The 20,548-nt window shown below is 33.0% G+C and overlaps 2 protein-coding genes and 1 long non-coding RNA gene across 4 annotated transcripts; all 3 read right to left on the bottom strand.

The window, feature by feature from the left end:
• Positions 1-3,078: 3,078 nt before the first annotated feature.
• Positions 3,079-4,613, bottom strand: LOC145125400 (uncharacterized). Its single transcript, XM_079060863.1, has 3 exons — positions 4,140-4,613; positions 3,462-3,818; positions 3,079-3,414 (listed from the first exon to the last, which is right to left on the bottom strand). Exons 1-3 carry the CDS (start codon positions 4,611-4,613, stop codon positions 3,079-3,081), a joined length of 1,167 nt encoding a protein of 388 aa, XP_078916989.1.
• Positions 4,614-4,720: 107 nt separating this feature from the next.
• Positions 4,721-5,671, bottom strand: LOC145125390 (uncharacterized). Its single transcript, XM_079060855.1, has one exon. The coding sequence runs from the start codon at positions 5,669-5,671 to the stop codon at positions 4,721-4,723; it is 951 nt and encodes a 316-aa protein (XP_078916981.1).
• Positions 5,672-17,543: 11,872 nt separating this feature from the next.
• LOC145107745 (uncharacterized) lies at positions 17,544-20,213 on the bottom strand. Of its 2 annotated transcripts, none has more exons than XR_013707951.1 (4): positions 20,091-20,213; positions 18,693-19,139; positions 18,534-18,600; positions 17,544-18,144 (listed from the first exon to the last, which is right to left on the bottom strand). It is a non-coding gene; the product is annotated as an uncharacterized LOC145107745 (long non-coding RNA). The 2 variants fall into 2 exon arrangements; XR_013707956.1 differs by having other exon boundaries at positions 18,837-19,139.
• Positions 20,214-20,548: the final 335 nt, after the last annotated feature.

The raw sequence follows: 20,548 nt of genomic DNA, 5'->3' as shown, positions 1-20,548 counted from the left end.
ATATATATATATATATATATTATGCCTGATATAAAGATACCGATATCCCACCGTGATAACTTATATCTCAAATACCGTCTATTGACCGATATTTGATCTTGGACCGCTATAATTGCCTAGGCTCTGGCCAATGCCACTTTTTCTATTTCAGACCATTCTATGCATATGCATACAATTGGCCTAGGAAGAACATCCATTTTCAAAAAATTGAATTGAAATGAGAATGAAATCTAAAGAGTAATTTGGAATGGAGTTGAAAGGAAGAAGATGTGTGGTTTTTAAATGGTATGAAGAGGGTACTTATAATATTATACTGAAGAAAAATAAAATGAAAATGTAACCGTTGAAGCGGGTTCACCAAACCGCATTACTTATCTTTTGATGGTACCCGATGTGCTCAAATCCATCTCCTCGGTGGTGTCGCCCTCCACCCGCCGAAGCCTGCATCTTATACCTCCACCCTAATAAATATCACTATATTTTTTTGAAACGGCAAATATATATATATATATATTTCTTCTCTCATTGGGATTGAACCCAAGACCTCCTAGTTAGTTGTTAGATTAGACATTCATGTTAGTCCAGTGGGCTATTATCTAGAAATTTTTATGTATCCGAATAAACATAAATACTTTCTTGACTTTGGGTTGCCATAATGAATATCAATTATTTTCTATAAAACTCTCGTAGTTAATCATTATTTGGTTGCAGTTTACCTTATCTCTATGAATATAATTACTTTATTGAATTTGCCTTGCATATATATATATATATATATATATATATATATATATATATATATATATATATATGGCTAAGTTATTTTGTTTCTTATATTTATTGTGTGCTACAATGCACCAATATGAATTTAGTAAATTAAATAATTATTTAATTAAATAAATATAAATATTAAATGATATCCATAATTATATGTATGTTAAATGATATCCATAATTATAATTCTCTTTTTATGGAAACTAATTAAATCTGTTATTAATGTCAGCAATAACATTCTTTCAGAATGAATTCGCATATAGGTTTTTATATATGAGTTTATATTTTGTTTTAGGACTCATTCACTTAAAATACAATAAAGTTGCATGGATAATGAAGAACGAGATTGTATTGTAGTAGAACACACTCTCATTCTGCTGGAATACACTCTCATTCCTCTATATATGAATTCATTCTGAAAGAATATTATTGTTGACATTAATGACGAATATAATTAGTTTCCATAAAAATGAGTTATATGTATGGATAACATTTAATATACATATAATTATTACTAAATTCTTATTGGTGCATTCTAGCACACAATAGATGTGAGAAACATTTGAACCTACCTATCTCTCTCTCTTTTATATATATATATATATATATATATATATATATATATATATATATATATATATATATATATATATATATATATATATATATATATATTGAAATCTACATTGTCTTATTAAATATCATTACGACTCGCCCTTCATAAATATCATTCTAATTGTACAATAAATATCATTAAGAAATTTTCTTTTATAAAATTCTTTAGTAAATACCATTACGTATAGAAAAGAACTGAAAAAAAGAAGAGAAACACCGTTAAGATGTTGAGCTTCTTGATCATAAGGCATATGAAAACTCCAACACCCTCATTGACTCTCCTCTCTAGCCCTCTCCCTTCCTCATTGACACGCTATTTCCTTGCCGACTTAAGGCGGTTCGCCCTATAGTTTTCAATCTTTATGTTTGCCTGCCTCGTAACTATTGGTTCATCCTTTATAAAGGCACATTCTTAGAAGTTAGTTTCAAATGTTCTTTGACAATTTCATGTGAATCATTAATCAAATCATAATCATTTGGTTATTTCACTAACAGGTTATTGAATATTGTATATTTCAATTATTTTTGTTTAATTTTATATATCAATTAGGATAGTACACACTCCATCAATTAGGTGCACATTGAAAATTTTTTAATCCTTTAACATTGCTTCCTCAATTTCTCTATATTTTCTAATTTATAACACGAGTTTTACATTTGATTCTTTTTGAATGATGTTATCTGCTCCTTAATGGTAAGCTACACACTCATAATGAACAGGCTTCAATGTTCTACTGTCATTTTGAGTGTTTTGCTTACCATTGAAGTGAAAACTCAATGATATCTATATGTTGTATTGTTGTCTATAGAATATAGAGTGCATTTACCTTTGTAGTTTCATCTAATATTACGTTTGATATTGTTAGAAATGGCAAAGTGGATGGCTTGTTTAGCTGGTTTAAAAAACGTATCATTTGGAACAAGCCCATCATTGTTAGTCGAAACACTTTGGATAAGATGCATGCTGATACTAGAAATGGCAAAGTGGATGGCTTGTTTTTTTTTGTATACAAACATTTATTTATGCATTTTAATTTTTGTATATACTCAACATGCTTACTAATTTTTATTTATGTTTATAATTAATATAATTATTGTGAATATAATGATGTCATAATTATAATACCGATTAAATCATTTATAAATACATATACATATACTGTGTGTATATATATATATATATATATATATATATATATATATATATATATATACTAGCCGTTTACCCGCGCCAAGCGACGGGTGTGAATAGTTTTTACGAAAATTAGTTTCTAGACGCGATTTGTTTTTTGGACTTCAAATATAAGTATGTTTTTGTTTGTTTAAAGTTATATGTATGTTGCTATTTTGTTACTACTTTTCCTGATTAAAAAAGTAAAGTTGATTGTCTTATTGGGTAAATTGTTTTCTTTATGAGAATCGTTTTCCTCAATTAGTGCTATCAAATTGAGGTGTCATGTCGTGTTTTAGTCCGACACGAAATGACACGATAACATGTTTTTTTACATTGACACGAAACGAAGCAATTAAAATATGACAAACATGACACAACACGATAATAATAACATAAAATAACCAATTGAAATAGCGTTATTAAGAGTTATGCTAACTAATACAAAATCAATAAAAATTAAAAATGAAAAGTTTGGATTCTTTACAAATGAAAATGAAAGCATGATTAATTGTGCATTATTGATCATGCAGCACTTCTTTATACACCACATTTACAGTACAGACTCCACTACCGTTGAATTGTTCATCAGGGATTACTAATACTTTTGTATTCCCACGTGATACCCCTCTAGATAATGCCACATAAAGCTGTCCGTGCGAGAAAATCGATTCTGGAAGATAAATTCCTACATTTTGAATTGTTTGTCCATGGGCCTTATTGATTGTCATTGCGAAACATAATCGGATTGGAAACTGTTTTCTCTTTAGCTTGAACGGGAACATGTCATCTTCAGACAGACATAGAGGAATCCTTGGCAAAAAAAACTCTCTTTCCAGCATGCTGACCAACAGCTATTTCAGCATTTATTACATTTTGTTGAAAACCTTTACATATCAACCGGGTGCCGAACAACTCCATCACCGACACGTAATAGAAAGTCTGAGAACCATGGATCGGTTAGTGCTCTCGTATTTATAGTTAATCGCAACTTGATAATCGAAGACCATAGAGACGACATTCGTATGCTAGAATCCACAGTCTGTGCTCGTGTTCCACGTCTAACGACAGGCAAAACCTGTCTGAAATCACCTCCCAAAACCATTATCTTTCCACCAAATGGGAGCATCACCCCAGTGATATCTTTCATTGTTCGGTCCACCGCCTCCAACGCATGTCTTTCAGCCATCGACGCTTCATCCCATATGATTGCTTTTACAGTCTGAAGCAGTTGAGCAGTGCCACTTTGTCTTGAGATCTTGCAAACCAAATTATTTTCAAAATTAATAGGAAGTTTAAAGCGAGAGTGAGCTGTTCTTACCCCAGGCATGTTATTAGCCGCAACACCCGATGAAGCGGTCGCCAGTGCAATATGACCACACGAACGAATATTAGCAAGTAAAGCTTTGTATAAAAATGTTTATCCTGTTCCACCGGGACCGTCTATGAAGAAAACTCCTGGACTATTACTATGGAAATGCCGCATTATCTCATCATACGCGAATTTTTGTTCAGGATTGAGAAAATCTCAGGCTTGTAAATGTTCTGATTCTAAAACAATAGAGCATTCCTCTTGTACCTCACTAAAAACTCCAGATTCTAAATCGACATTTTCATTTATCTTTGGAAGATCAAAACCATCAATGTTGTTACTCATAGATTGTAGGAATACCTTGATGTCGGTGAGGACCATATTTTGGACTCTCTCAACACTTCCATATTGTCGCCTATAATCTACTGAAAAAGCATTGTAGTGGTCATCCCATAACTTACGAACATCTCCTGGCTCACAAAAAGTCAATATCGTTGCAAACATCCTTCTAAGAGCAATAGGAGCTTGAAATAAAGATGCCTCTGTAAGACATTGTGATAAACCATCATCAGACTCTATTAACCCTCTTTCAAGAGCTGCTTTCCGAAATGTTGGGTGTTGTACATTGTTGACTGTGTAGAGATCTTCAAAAAACATAGGCCCACTAATATGCAATAAAAGTAGGCGAAGGTAGTATCGCTCCCCTTCAGCGGGGTTGGCAGAAACCATACGACCCCGCATTAATCCTTGTTTTCGATGATGCCAACGACGTGAGCTCGGATCCCACGTAAATTTTTTTGGAAAATCTCTATATTTTATCTCTCTCGCACTGATATCTTCTTTATTTTTTAGAAAAAAGCAGTCAACATTGATCTCCTATCTTTCTCCTTCTCAATAACGCTTGTCAGCGTATCATCCTCACTGAACCTAACCATCTGTTGATTTCGGAGATGCACCTGCAAAGCCATCACAAAAGGGTGGATCTGAGAAAGAGGGAAGCTAAAAATCCTCCACATGGCCTCTGGAGGTGAGACATATCGTGCATCCTGAAACCGTTTTATCTCATTAATAGCGACAGGTTGTCCATCCAGATCAATATTGATAACTTGTTTGTCATGACCCTTGTAAATATACTTAAACACATATTTCGCAGAGGTTATACTCAAGCAGACCTCAACATTCAAATGACAATTAAACATCATTAACAACTTTGGGTTATATGGGACAACCCATCTGTTATCCATCTTATTGCCCAGTACACCCACCTCTATACCATTATCTCTCCTTCGATAAACAGGATATGAGTCCTTTCCTTGTAACGTGATTTCATTGAATTGCCGAGGGTATCTAAAACGACATTTCTTTTTCTCATTATTCATACAAGGACAGTCAGAGTTTAAGCCACCACAAGGACCATGGATCATGTGTGAGACGACTAATTCGTGCATTTCAGGATACTTTTTTGGGTTTGGAATTTCAGCATATACTATTTTGTCGTAATGGTCAGCGTTAGTAAGCTTGTATGGAGGTTTCATTATCAGGAGGAAATGTGCATGCGGCACACCACGCTTTTGAAACTCAATGACATAAATGTATGAACCAACCACGCCGAGGACGTGATTTGTGAAGAGTTGTTTCTTAAGATCCTCTAACTTAGCACGAAAAACTCTTGACACAAGGTGCGGTCGATCTTGAGACGTCTGCCAAGGGACTAGCTCATTTTTTATTTCTGGCCAGTTTGGATTGCATGTCATTGTAAGGAAGATGTCAGGCTTCCCGTCATCTTGAACTAAAGTCATGGCGTCAAGAAATCTTCGCCGCATGTCACGAGGGCCTCCGATGAAACTTGCAGGATGAGAGAGGGTGGCCGACTTTTAAGGGTATAATGCCCTATCTCTCTTTTAAGTTTTTAAAAATTTCAATTCTTTTATAAAAGTTTCAAACTTTTTATAAAATGTACACCCTAACCAAGATTTTGTTCATGAAACCTTGATTTTTGACTTATAAATTATGGGTAATTGTTAATGACTTCAATTTTATTTTCCTTGAATACATTTTCAAAATTTTAATTATTATAAGATCATATTATAAGGTTCATAACTGTTTTTATAGAATTTTTAAGGTTAAAGTTCATAAGTTTAGGTTTTAGGGCATTTAGGGTTTTTGAGAGTTTGTAAATATTTGGATATCAAAATAAATAGAATCTTTGAGACTTCAAATTATCTTATGGTATTATAACTCTTTTATAGTTATAAATAATGTTTGTAACTTATTTTATCGGTTTATTGGTATTCTATGTAGTGGTTTCGAGATTCAAGTGAAATTGAGGAATCAAGTATACTAGCCCTAGTTTTCAACTTTAACTTAAGTTCCTACGAGACTCGGACCTAATTTATACCACTAGGTCAAGTGCATGATGTGTGTGTATGATTCATAAAAAGGTGTTCGAGTCAAAGAGTGACCCGAATATGGATATTCACTACAGTTAAGTAGTTGTAAAATTCACATATCAATGTGAAATCTAAGTATACTATCCATTGATTCTACTTGTTTCCAAGTTTCTAGTAGGTTATAAGTTAGTTTCTAGTTACTAAGTCTAGTATGTGTCATGCCTACACGTACAACTAAGTTTATCAAATCTAGAACCGACTCGAATTTTGACGGTTGTCATAGTCTCCCCCGGTTGAAAGAATTTCGTCCCGAAATTCAATTCGTGACATATTCTATTAGAACTCAGTCGTATACAACTGTATAGTTGGAGAGGTGATGACTTGAAGAGCTCTTTGATTATTTTGGGTTAATTCCTCATGGAAAGAGCCCAACTCTTTAGCTTTCAACAAATTAGTGTTTCCTTAATTCGAGTTTTGTAGTCTAGATTGCGAGAAATTAGGATCATGGAAATCATGATCCAACCATGGCGACCTAGTTGAAAAGATTATCTAGTTAGATATTATCTAACTTAAAAGAGCGTTATAAGTTCTTCTAAAGCATCAACTGCATTGGGTGCTAAATCCGCACTGATCCTTAAGTCGCATTCTAAATCATCACTAAGTGTAACTTCGTTGTCTAATAAAGAAGGGATTAGGAACAATTTGTTCACTTCCGGATTAGCTATTGAATCTGAAAAATGTATATTTAGAAATAAGAAGGGGTAGCACGAATGAAAGAGAAGCAATCAAGGGTAAGTTCCTAATGATATGTGCTATTGGTACTTCTCAAGCGTAAAAATATTTAAGTCCCGTCAACAAAAGAAGTTATGAAACGATCGAGGATTTCCGATGTTATAATTTCTACTATGGGTACTCTAACTATAATAGAACCATAATTTAAGAGTATAGTTAGAGAGTCGTTGTTTCTAATGAAGGCGGTGAAAGTTTATGATATTTTAAATCACGTTATCTAGATATCATTTTGAGTGTTTAGAAATGATAAGTAATCTCACTATTATCAAATGTGTAACAATTCCGAGAAAATGAAGATACATGTGTGGCGATCAAAAGAAGTAGTAAGATAAAATAGATATTTATTAAGGTTAAAGGCTTAAGTCATCAATAATGGAAGTTATACATAAATTTTTTGATTACTCTTTTGAAAAATTGTCTAATTGTCTAAGTCAAGACAAATACGAGTTTAAGAGGAGTCAGGGTATTTATTAAAACAAGCTTGAGAGTTTAGGAATTCACTGGAGATTTCAAAGTAGAATGATATCTTAAGAAAGGTGTAAAAATATCGACCATTGAAAATAGTACATTCTTAATTCAGTGATTCTACCAAAAACAATCATTTTAAGGATATATAATTGTAATATTTAAACTTTTTATGTTTTAAGAAGAAGAAACATAAGTAAATATATCCTTCACACATACCTCCCGGTCTTAGAAAAAAAATGATAAGCACAAGGGTATTCATCTTGTGTATTAATTATAAGACAAATACAATGAAAATTACATTTTAAATCAAGTTTCCGAATTTAGAACGAAAGAGCAAATGTAAATAAGGATCACTTGTTTATAGTAGATTTCAAAATAAAAACAAGATGTTTTGCATTGTTGAGAGTGTATTACTGGAAATTTAAAATTGAACACTATGTTTTGCAATGCGGTAAAAATCTAGAAACTTTATAGATTATATAACTAATTTGTAATAAAATATACAAATATGGTAAGTTTTAAAATGTAGGCATTAGTGATGTCTTGTAAACACATTTGGAGTGAAAGGTTGTAAAAATACCATGTTGGGTTTCAAGAAAACACATTTAAGTAAAGTACAATGACTAAATGAGAAAGTGGTGAAAAGAGCCAAAACAAAATTGTTTTGAAAGATCTGATGAAACTTTTTCACATAATATGAACTTCAATGTCATATGTTTAAGTTTTATAGCATAGAGTTTAAACACTTTCATAAAAGAAAAAGTTTTTAAGTTTTTCGAAAACGTGTCAAAATGGTAAGAAAGGTTTAAAATGGTTAATATGCCCTTAAAAGCACATCTATCCATTGAAATGGATTTGAAATGAAATTGAAATAGCAAGGTTAAAACCAATATTGGTTCAACTGAGTTTTGAAGAAAAGTGCCTAGTTAAAGCAAGTTGTCAAAAGATTTTAGTGAGAATATGGCATACATTGCTAGGAAAGGTCTAGTAAGTAGTATGAAGTGGTTATAAAGTATTTTATCGATGATAAGTAAAACCGATGAAGCGAAATAACTTTTCGATGGAAGATTAAGAAGTAAGGAATAAGTATATTGGTGTAGCTGATCGTACCTAAATACTAAGGAAAGTACAAGGCGAGTATAAGGCTAGTACCAGTGTCTTTTCCCCAAGATAAAGGACAAGAAAAATTGTTTGTAAAATGTTTTATGGTGTCAATGCAGTTTCCGACCTTTTATAGAGGTCAAATGGATATCCTATGTTAAGTTTTAAGCTCAAGGTGGAAACAAACTAGAGCTAAATCGTAGCGTAGAAATAAGGTCTCGCGTATCAATAGCAATAGGTTAAACCTTTGTGTTTCCTCGTGAGTCGAGTCAGGAATGATCGCCAATGGTATCCAAGTGACTATTCGCGGCGACCATTATACCTCCTAACACGATGCTCCAATTGTCTCCCGTGTCGGTATCAAAATGCTTTTTCCTAGTTGTAACTCTAGTACGAAGACGATGAAGATGTATTGAGGTATAATTGTTATAGGTTTCAACTTAATATTATTACTAGCGTCTATATAGATACTAACCTTACATCTAAAGTCAATAGCTATCGAGGAATACTCATTCTCAGTACTAAGTGCATTGCTCCTAGAGTGGCTAGTGATATAACCTAAGTGGTTAACCTAGCACTTGATAAGGGATAAGAATATTTCTAAATAAAGGCGTTGTTATAAAAGTGCACTTAGTTTCTAAGTGTATCTAGATGAATGCCTATAATATGCAATGCCCGTACGCACACCGAAAATTTTTTGTTTTTCAAAAGTTTAAGTTGAAAAATTGTTTTGAACATAATTCTACTATAACTGTTTCCAGCCTCACATTAACTTTCCTTAATTAAGCATAGTTGGCTAGGCTATACATAATTAAAGTCCAATAATGCGTACACAAATCAGTTATACCAGTAGTATGTTCAATATTTCAAAAAAGTTTTTATTTTTTTTGCTATAGTTGTGGTTATCCAAAGGAAAACCGGTATTCTCTATAACCTTCGGCTCTTATACAATTTCTGTCACACCCCGCTAAAGCGGAAATACAGGGCGTGGCAGTACAAAGGGTTTCATAGCAAAAGATAAAGAGAACACCAACCATAGTATTAAAAAGCATTACAAATTTACAATCGGTTTGAACAACTTTTAAAAAAAATTACAACGTGAATTGAAATACAACACATGTGAATGCTCCTAAAAGTGATGTGTCCCTAAGTGCCACTTACTCGATGATTCCTAAAAAAGCATGTAAAACGAACGTCAACCATAAAAATAGTTGGTGAGTACTCACAGGTTAAAAATAATATTGGTTTCATGAATCGTAATCAAAGTTTTAATAGAAGTTTCCATAAATAAAAGTACATTGTTAAAATGAGTAAATAAGTTTCCATAAACATAGTTCATTGTCATCATGAGAAATAAAGTATGTTGCCAAAATGAGATGAAAAGTTCATATTCTCATGGGATATAAAGTTCGTTGCTAAAATAAGTAAACAAGTTTCGTTGCAAAAAATGAGTATACAAGTTTCATTGATAAAATAAGTATACAAGTTTCATCGAGAAAATGAGTATACAAGTTTCGTTGCTCAAATGAGTATATAAGTTTCGTTGATAAAATGAGTATACAAGTTTCACTACTAAAATGAGTATACAAGTTTCATTTCTAAAATGAGTATACAAGTTTCATTGCACAAATGAGAATATAAGTTTCGTTGCTAAAATGAGTATATAAGTTTCGTTGATAAAATGAGTATACAAATTTCATTACTAAAATGAGTATACAAGTTTCATTGCTCAAATGAGAATATAAGTTTCGTTGCTAAAATGCGATGTAAGATTCATATGTGCATCAAGTTTCTATTCATGAATTCACAACCCAAGCCTAATGACCAAATTGTGTCCTATTTGACTACTATGTGTATCCCAATCATAGAGAAAAAAATGGTAAAATGCACTCAAGCGAATCGTGCGAGTGAGGAGTTGTCTACCTCCTGATAGCGCTATCCATAATGACCATGGGCTCAAATGAGTTAATGAGTTGTGTCTAATGATTCCAGGGACTTAACTGCGATACAGTCCTCATGAATGAAAGTAACATACATATACATGAAAAATATAGCAACCAAGTTTATACGAGTCAAAATAAATACAACGAACATAAACAGTGTTTGGACATGCTTTTCCACCCAAAAAACATCTAAAATCGAAAATAGGGGGAGTCGTGAATACTCACAATGCTTTGAGATGATGCATATGATGACTTGAACTACATTCTCCTTGTACCACTATCGATTCCTACACGATGTTACACACTAATGAGTCTCTAACAGAAATCTATTACTAGTATATTTACTACTACAATAGAGTTATGTCAATAATGTGTCAAAATTTAATATTGTTAAGTTACAAAAAATTTTCTGAAATGGTGAAATTTTATAACTCATGTGATTAAGATAATTTTGGATATTATTTTCCATATTTTTTTAATATGAATTGAGGGTATTTCAATACATTTAAAGGTGTTTTAAACTCCTAAAATCCAAAAATATTATCAAACAGTTTCCAAAATTCATAAAATTTTACATTTTTGTTCCAAATACAGTAGATGTCTTCTAGAATTTTTTTTCTTGAATTTTTGATGTGATTAATTATTTTTCCAAAATTTTAAGCCTTCATATCAATATAAATTCGTGAAAAATAGTATCCAGATAATAAAAATTCTAAAAATTTTTATATTACTGACACTAAATGTGACAACCCGGAACTTTTATCTCGCACACTTAGTCAATTCAATCTAAGTGAAACTGGTTTTGTTGACTTCTTGCACTGTTGAGGGTTCGTTTAAGTGATTCTAAGTTTGAGTACAACCAAGGTTGAGGTTAGGAATGAGTCAACAAGTCGTATACTGTCAAAACAAGGCCATACACACCTTTAGAGGGAGTGTACGGCCGTACACATGGGTGTGCGGCCGCACACACACCTCCTGGCAGCACACTCCCTCCTAGACAGCACACCCACCCTATATAAAGGGTAGGCCCCTTTCCTTTCATTCCTTTAACACCTTGGCAGCACACAACACCATTTCTCTCAAGCTTCTTCAACTACAAACCCTCCAAGGCTGCAAAAACGTGAGTAATCTATCCCTTAGCTTGTTGTACTAGAAGGACCACTTCATCTAAGCCTTGATTCATCAAAGTTTCACCATGTTCTTCATCATATGAAGGAGTACGGCCACACACCTTCATAAGGGTGGCCGTATACTCTTAAAACACCCTCCAAAGTGAGAGTGTGACTCCCATATTCGAGATAGACATGCCCCTAGCCTTCTTGCACCTTGAAAATGGCATTTTGGACATCATCTTGTGGGGTGTACGATCGCACACACCAGTGTACGGCCGCACACACCCTAGTATGCGACCACACACCCATCCTAGGGCCACAAACACACTTCTAGGACCCCTAACTTGCACTACAATTGAGTATAGACCTAGGACACTTCATGGATTGCAAGTATGGACCTTGAAACACCCTAAGAACACCTTCCATCATGAGTGTACGACCGCACACCCCTTGGGCCGCACACCCATGGCCGGACACACCTTAAAGGTGGCCATACACTCCCCTCATGCAATCCTTTAAGGTCCTAACACACAGTGCAAGTAGTTCCAAGTCCCTAGAGTGGTTCTCCATCCCATTTAGTGGTGAAATACCTTCATTTGACTCCTTTATGTATCATTACTTGTTAATTAGGATCAAATCATGTTCAAGGCTTCACTTGAACATCCCGCATTCCGTATCGATCCTTCATTCAAATCACCCGAGGTGAGTTCATACCCTTACGTTTTTCCGAGTTTTTCATGTTTTCAGGGGGGGAATACAAGCAAAAGTACAAGGAAACTTGTGCTCAAAATATATTATTTTGTTTAAGATAATTATATTTCCAGTATGCTTTTAACATGGAATACAGTTTTTACCAAACGATTTAGAAATCAACTCGTAGAAACAGTCTTCAAAACTAGAGAAATGAACTTATGAATCATGTAGTAAAACGTATCATTTTATAAAGGATTCATGCAAAACATAAAAAGAATTTTCTATATTATTACTTGTAAATTTGTTAGTCTAAGTTGGAGACACGTCCTTGGTAACACTCCCACAGAATCAGAGTGTAGGACTAGCACTTGTGACCAATGTCTCTTGTAGGGAGAGCGTGACTGTTGTGTATAGATCTATACGGGACTGACAACCCCGCACCCCGCTGCTAGCTACAGTTGGACCGGCAGGTCTACGGGTGACAAAGTCATTGAGGATACCGGCCCCGTTACGTGCCTTATCCAGTCAGTTATGGTCATGAAACTCAAAACCTAGATAACAGGAATTTACTTTTGTAATAATGAATCAAATGAACTAACCTCAAAGTAATAACTGATAGATTACTAGAGGGTATTACTAATAATACCTTCAGGATTTAGTTCACCACCGTTTTCTTTTATTTAGTTTTATTGATGTAATAAGGCTAATATACCTCTCTGGATGTAACCAGGGTTTTTAAAAGAAAACTGCTTTTCGAGTATGGTAGATACTTGCACACTTCGGTTTAGAACGGAAAAATCAATCATCAGCCTTTAGGGAAAATATAGGATTTTCCCGGGGTAACCCGTCCATTCAAAACATGATTGTTCACATGAAATCAATGGATATTCATACTCCTTCCACGACTCCTTGGATTGTACATATCTTGTATGAATCTGGAAGTCATTGAAGGAATGAGTTTTCAAACACGCTTTTCATAAGAAAATATAGGTTTTTCTTGAGGAACACTTTTCAAAAGGATTCAAGAAACACTTTTCCACAAAAACTAAATGGTTATGAACTCACCAGCTTTATGCTGATATTCTTTCAAAACTGCTTGTATTCTCAGGGAATTAGTAGACAGGTACTTCCAGGAGTTCGGAGAAGTTGAAGCGTTAGAGTCGCGTATTTCTATTTTACTTTTGATATGAACAAAAACTATGTATTAAACAATGTAAACCTTTTTCATATATGTATTCAATGTCTGGTTGTGTTTAATATGCTTGCTATGATACAATTGTTGTGATACTACGCATGACGTCCTCCACCCCGAACGTTTCCGCCGTTTCGGTTTGGGGGTGTGACACTAAACATACTTAAGCTGTGGAAAATATAAAAATAGGTTTCTAAACAGTTTATCCTCATTTTATGATTTTTATGCATTTATTATAACAAAAATGGAAATAAATAGAAGACAGTTTCCAAAATTGCCCAAACTTTTTTTTTAACATTGTTATAATACATATAGAAGCTGTGAAAAATATAAAAGGTATTTTTAAGTTAGTTTTGCTATTTTTCTTTATTTTATTCTCTTTAATAATCATTAATTGGTGAATAATTATCAAACAGTTAAAGTAAATTACTAAAATTTTTGTAAACTTCATTTACAGTGTACATAATCCGGGAAAAATACCAATGGTGATTTTTATATAGTGTAATCCGATATTGTGGATTTAAGCGTATTTAATCTTAGAAAATAGGAGAAAAATAACATACTGAATATAAAAATCATCCAAATTTTTATTTAGAGTTCTAATATATTATAAGGTCTTCTGGTAAATTTTCATGAATTTTGGATGATTGTAACTATTTTTCCCATTATTAGTTCTTTATAAATACAAAAATCGGGGAAAAATAGGTATGCATTATGAAAAATTCTGCAAATATTTTTCTGAGTACTCCACATGCAGAAGAATCTGCGAAAAATCTTATATTGCATTTTCAAATTCCCTAAAGTGGTTTTATGATTTATTTGAATTAAACAAAAAGAAAATTCAAAACAATATCAAACAATAACTAAAATCGATGAAACTCACTGAGATGTCATCATTTACTTTAGAGGTCATCCATGAATTAACCTAGGATTTATAGACCTCAGAAAGTATTTTATATGATTTATTGCCCTATTGTCTTGCAATAATTATAATAATTCGAGAAAAATGAATTATTTTATGAAAATTTGTAGAACATCTTATTTTGTTGGTGGAATACTGGGAAAAATCGGATTTGATCAGAAAAGTTGTTTTAGATATTTATTTGGGAATAAATCCTTTATAAACCTATTTGAAAGCTTTTTAACAACATACTTTGATGATCAAGCCTCTAAGCTTGAAGGTCATCATATGCATGTTGGTTTTTGGGTGAAATACTACCTCTAACATCATAAAAATCGTAGTTATGAACATATGATTCATAATCCATCCATAGAATGGTGTAGAAGAAGAAGATATGTAAGAAAACTTGAGATTTGGAAGGAAGATTGAAGGATTTTCGTGATTACCTTGAAGAACAACTCTAGATGATGAAGATTTAGAGTTCAAGGTGTGTTCTTGGACTCATTTTCTGGAATAAAATTTGTGGTTGATGGAGAGAGGAAGAGAAAAAAATGAAGTGGAGGTGTTGGGAAAATGAGAGAGAATGAGGGAGATGGAGTGTAAGGTTTGTGTAAAGGTTTTAGGAAGGCAAATATTGAAGGATGAGAAAGGGTGGTCGACTTTTAAGAGTATAATTCCCTCCCTCTCTTTTAAGTTTGTAAAAATTTCAATTCTTTTATAAAAGTTTCAAACTTTTTATAAAATATACACCCTAACCAAGATTTTGTTCATGAAACCTTGATTTTTGACTTATAAATTATGGGTAATTGTTAATGAATTAAATTTTATTTTCCTTGAATGCATTTTCAAAATTTTAATTATTATAAATCATATTATAAGGTTCATAACTATTTTTATAGAATTTTTAAGGTTAAATTTCATAAATTTAGGTTTTAGGGCATTTAGGGTTTTTGAGAGTTTGTAAATCTTTAGATATCAAAATAAATAGAATCTTTGAGACTTCAAATTATCTTATGGTATTATAACTCTTTTATAATTATAAATAATGTTTGTAACTTATTTTATCGGTTTATTGGCATTCTATGTAGTGGTATCAAGATTCAAGTGAAATTGAGGAATCAAGTATACTAGCCCTAGTTTTCAACTTTAACCTAAGTTCCTACGAGACTCAGACCTAAATTATACCACTAGGTCAAGTGCATGATGTGTGTATATGATTCATAAAAAGGTGTTCGAGTCAAAGAGTGACCCGAATATGGATATTCACTACAGTTAAGTAGTTGTAGAATTCACATATCAATGTGAAATCAAAGTATACTATCCATTGATTCTAATTGTTTCCAGGTTTCTAGTAGGTTATAACTTAGTTTCTAGTTACTAAGTCTAGTATGTGTCGTGCCTACACGTACAACTAAGTTTATCAAATCTAGAACCGACTCGAATTTTGACGGTTGTCATTCGTGACAACAAAAAAACAAGTTAAGCACTTCAGACAAAATATCAAAAACAAACTATGGTGAACTCTCAAAACTTATAAAAAAACATAAATCAAAAGAACACAATATTTAATGTGGTTCGGTCAAGGTGACCTACGTCATTAGGAAAACGAGAGATAGGATTTTATTTACTTTCTGGAACTATTACAAGCACTCAAAATTATACTAATACTCACAAAAATTCTGAAAAACATAAATCAAAACAGAGGTGTTGTGGCCTTGTAGGTTAAATGCATAAATTGGTTTGTTATATTCTTGAACCCCAACGTACCAATATAAACAGTTTAACCGGTTTAGTTAAGTGAGTAACAGCTTTTAAACTAAGTTTCGTGGCAATGTAATGGTTATTCTATATCATAACTTTCTTTTTGGGAAAGAATATTCTACATCATTATATATATATATATATATATATATATATATATATATATATATGTGTGTGTGTGTGTGTGTGTGTGTGTGTGTGTGTGTGTGTGGGCTAAAGGATTCAAAAACATGTCCCATAATTTCCATTACATAGCATATGTTTGGATGCCTAAGCTTCATTGCCATACGTCCCTTGTACACAAAGCAATCGAGTTTAGCACAAATTAGGCTATAGAATAGCCTTTGAACACAGAAATCAATATCTTTAAACACACATATACACATTATGCAGTATGTAGCTCCAAAACCAACTCAAAACTAGGAGGTGCATATGTATTGTATTTTAATCACTTAAAGTTTTATTTTGAAGAATTAAAAGCTATTGTTATTATTAAGGTGTACATTATTTAATGAGATTTAACTTGCATATTTTGAATATTAATAATTTTGATTTTATGTACAGGTATTATGTACTGATCTGGACATTGAACCATTTAAGAGTTTCAGAGCTTACCGAGATACACAAAATCCTTGGATCTTCATCCTCTTCTTCACCAACCCATAACTCATAATGGTTGTTCTCTCTGAACTCCTCTCAGAAGGATCTTCATCTTTTTCATCAACCCATGTTCATAGTTCATCAACTCACGATCAAAGATACGACGTATTTTTAAGTTTTAAAGGTGTTGACACTCGTCATAGTTTCACTAATCACCTTCATAAGGTCCTCATTGATGACAATATCAATACCTTCTTGGATGATGAAGAGATTGAAACAGGGGAAGATCTGAAGCTAATTGGAGAGTGCAATTAAGGCATCTCAGGCTTATGAAGGTGAAGAGATTGATGACAATATCAATACCTTCTTGGATGATGAAGAGATTGAAACAGGGGAAGATCTGAAGCTAGAATTGGAGAGTGCAATTAAGGCATCTCAGGCTTCTATTATTATGTTGTCTAAAAATTACGCTTCTTCAACATGGTGCCTGGATGAATTGGTGTTGATCCTTGAGCAGCGTATGACATCCAACCATATTGTCATCCCAATCTTTTATCATGTGGAGCCCACCCATGTCAGGAAGCAACAAAGTAGCTTTGGAGATGCAATATCTAAGCATAAACAGAAAATGGATGAAGAGACAGATGAAAATAAAAGAATTCAATGGACTCAAAAGATAGACCGCACTACTAGAAAAAGGTTAATGTAATACGGTTGAAATTATGAATATAGTACATACATAGAGGGCATATTCATAGAGGGGTGTATTAGATTACATGCCTAATAGAGTACGGCTATCTAACCGTACTATATGTATCCTATCTACTTTTTACAACCATCGCTTACAATCATCCAATACGCCATATATACACATCTAATACACCAATAAACAACCGTACTTGATGTCTCACATCCCCCATTCCTTTCAACCATTCATGATTTCATTCCAGCCCATTCTGGCTTGGCATTCCAACATTATTCATCAACCAATTTCACTCCATGGATGCTGCTGTGGAACACATGGATCACCATTCCAACTGAAACAGCTCTTCAATTTCTGAAATGCTTTTACCATGTGAATTGTAACTAAAGGATCAATCTCTACAAAATACAAACCTACTATATGATTCCATTCCAACCATAAGAAGTGGGACATCATTGATCATGTTTTCATTTTCAGAAACAGATAAGAAAAATTACAATGAACCACTTAGTTCATTAAACATAAAAACGTTCTTAAATTTGTTGAATATTCTTTCGACTTATCCATAATCAATGTCACACCTCTCTTTCCCCTTTGTGGCCGATTCATTGTATGCCTACAAAAACAAGAAAACTTAGGATTCATACTCTCAAAATCCCAAATAATTTTTAATAGAAACAATATGAAGAAAACTCAAATTATAGGACTTCCTGCCATTAACAACTTCACAAGTATAGAAAAGGTCTACTTGTGTGGGTCATATAATATATGGATTCCATGAATATGAACCCAATTATAAGACAACTTAATGATATGAATAGAGCTTAATTTGTATATAATGTTGAAAAATACAAGTACAACCCTCATTCTTACTGCCTATATATTAAAGAAACATTCATTTATAGCAATGCAAGAGTGCAAACTTCTCCAGAACATAAAAACATATGAGCAAATACAACTAGCTCAAAATAACACAATATGAAATACAAGAGGGTGTGTGTGTACCTTACTCAATAAATCGTTCACAAAAACTTTATGCAAAGCCTCCATAACAACAACCTCCACCAGGACCCTGAAATATGCAAACTTCCATCATAAAACTCAAAATATAGCATCCCACTTTTATATATCTCATTTTCTATAAAAAAAAAAAAAAAATCTTACATATTTCTCTTTTATTTTTGTAGTTCACAAAACTTTGACCAAGTTAACATGAAATGTGAACTTCATAGCAATGAATGATCAAATCAATTCATCAAAGAAATATGTTACTACCTCCCTTAGTACGTGCACCTATAAGAAACTTACAGTTTTGGGACCACTAATGGACTCTATTTGAATCCACAACTCTTTGATGCAGACCCATGTTATGAACATCTGCATTTTCAAAATTTAGGTTCTGATTATTCACATTTGCATGATTTTCATTTTCATAACTGGGTTCCCCAACACCAGTAGGTGACCTCTCATCTGTTTTTCCATGCTTGTTCTTTTTCTTCTGTCTCTTTTTCTTTTCATGCTCTATCACTTCAAATTTGTTCAGAGACCAAAACCAGATACGTAGAGCTGACTTGTCACTTTGAATAATGTATTATCTCAATATATATTTACCTGCATACATTAATAACCACTATTTCAGTGACATAAAGAATAAGGAAAATCAAAGTCAAGAGTAATAACTGTTATAACAAATGTTCTTTCCAAACTACAAATTGAAGACACATAGGATATATCACCAGCCAAAAATTTCAATATGATATAATGAAAACAAGTCTACCGAGGTCCCAATCCCAAAAAGGGGAAACCACATCTTGAGATTATGAAAGGAGATTACTTCTAATAATACCAAAAACAGGTTGATGAACACCAACAATCACTTCTTTCGTTTCTTATTTGGCTCCCTAATTTCGGGGAGAGGGGTCTAGAGGGCATAACAAAACTATGGCTTTCTGCCGATTAGCTAATTGTACAGTTAATTTACACAGTCAATTAAACAAATTCATAAACTGAAACTACAACCCTAAACATATAAATTGAGACATAGCAATTTCTTCAACACATTACCGATTCAACATTACACATTGCGTTAAGCAATTGGTGATAGCATGAAATCAAAACCAGAAATGTCACAAGAAAATGCTAGTAAAACATGGAAATAGAAATAGAAGACCTGCATCTCCATCAGGGGAAGGGATGATGCGTGAATAGAATTAAGATGAATCGTAATTGCATAAGAACATAAAAGATATTTTTCTCTCAACAGACTTATATTTAGTCTTATCAAGCGCAAAAGATCAATCAAACATGAAGAAAAATCAGATAAACAATAAAATGAAAATACAAGAAATAAATTACAATAACACATTCGATTTTGGAGTAAGAACAACTAACAATGCACTGACTAAATAAAGAACAAACCGTGAACAGAAAAAAAAAAAAAAAAAAAAAATTAAATGCCTAAGCATGAAATCAGAGTGTCAATGAACATAGTAATTACATTTAGACTGATAGTAGTGGTTTATCAATGAGGCATTGTCAGCTGAGGAAGTTGATTGATCGTACTTGTAAACTACGTGAAAGAAGGGGGAGGTGGAAGCGGCTGGACGCGGGAGTAGGAGCCTTCTTCGGTGTCATCGACTAGAGACCGGAGGCGGAGGTGTCGTTGGCATGAGGTGGAGTCGATGAAGTTGTTGTCAATTTTGACTTTGTGACCAAATAATAAAAGTTATATTACATTTAGACTTGGTTTGGGCTTTTGGGGTTTTCTCCAAGCATTGGCAACTTAACCAATCTTCAATTGTGTAAGTAATATAAATATTAAGTATTAATCTTATTTAATTTTGCATATTTTTATGGTTTAATACTTTAATTCAAATGGTTGATTTTTGGTGCAGATTGTTGCAGAACATCAGGGGCAATCTCATCCTTAGGTCATTTAACAGCCCTTCGATGCAGCCCTTTGGTACATGTAAGAAAAATCACAAGGGTATTTTAGTAATTTTGAGTGATAAAAATAATTA

This window comes from Lactuca virosa, chromosome 1 (assembly GCF_052849685.1).
Source record: "Lactuca virosa cultivar CGN04683 chromosome 1, Lactuca_virosa_CGN04683_v6, whole genome shotgun sequence".
Classification (NCBI taxonomy): domain Eukaryota; kingdom Viridiplantae; phylum Streptophyta; class Magnoliopsida; order Asterales; family Asteraceae; genus Lactuca; species Lactuca virosa.
Note: the sequence above shows the minus strand (reverse complement) of the source record. Positions and strands in the feature narration are given on the sequence as shown.

What these genes read in the sequence shown, in the direction of transcription:
- LOC145125390 (XM_079060855.1), bottom strand. Translation starts at nt 5,671, where the DNA reads ATGACTTTAGTTCAAGATGACGGGAAGCCTGACATCTTCCTTACAATG.
- LOC145125400 (XM_079060863.1), bottom strand. Translation starts at nt 4,613, where the DNA reads ATGCGGGGTCGTATGGTTTCTGCCAACCCCGCTGAAGGGGAGCGATAC. An exon ending in AATCTGGAGTTTTTAGTGAG is followed by an intron (nt 3,819 to 4,139) that starts GTACAAGAGGAA and finishes TTGGTTTGCAAG; the next exon opens with ATCTCAAGACAAAGTGGCAC. An exon ending in ATGGAGTTGTTCGGCACCCG is followed by an intron (nt 3,415 to 3,461) that starts GTTGATATGTAA and finishes ATGCTGAAATAG; the next exon opens with CTGTTGGTCAGCATGCTGGA.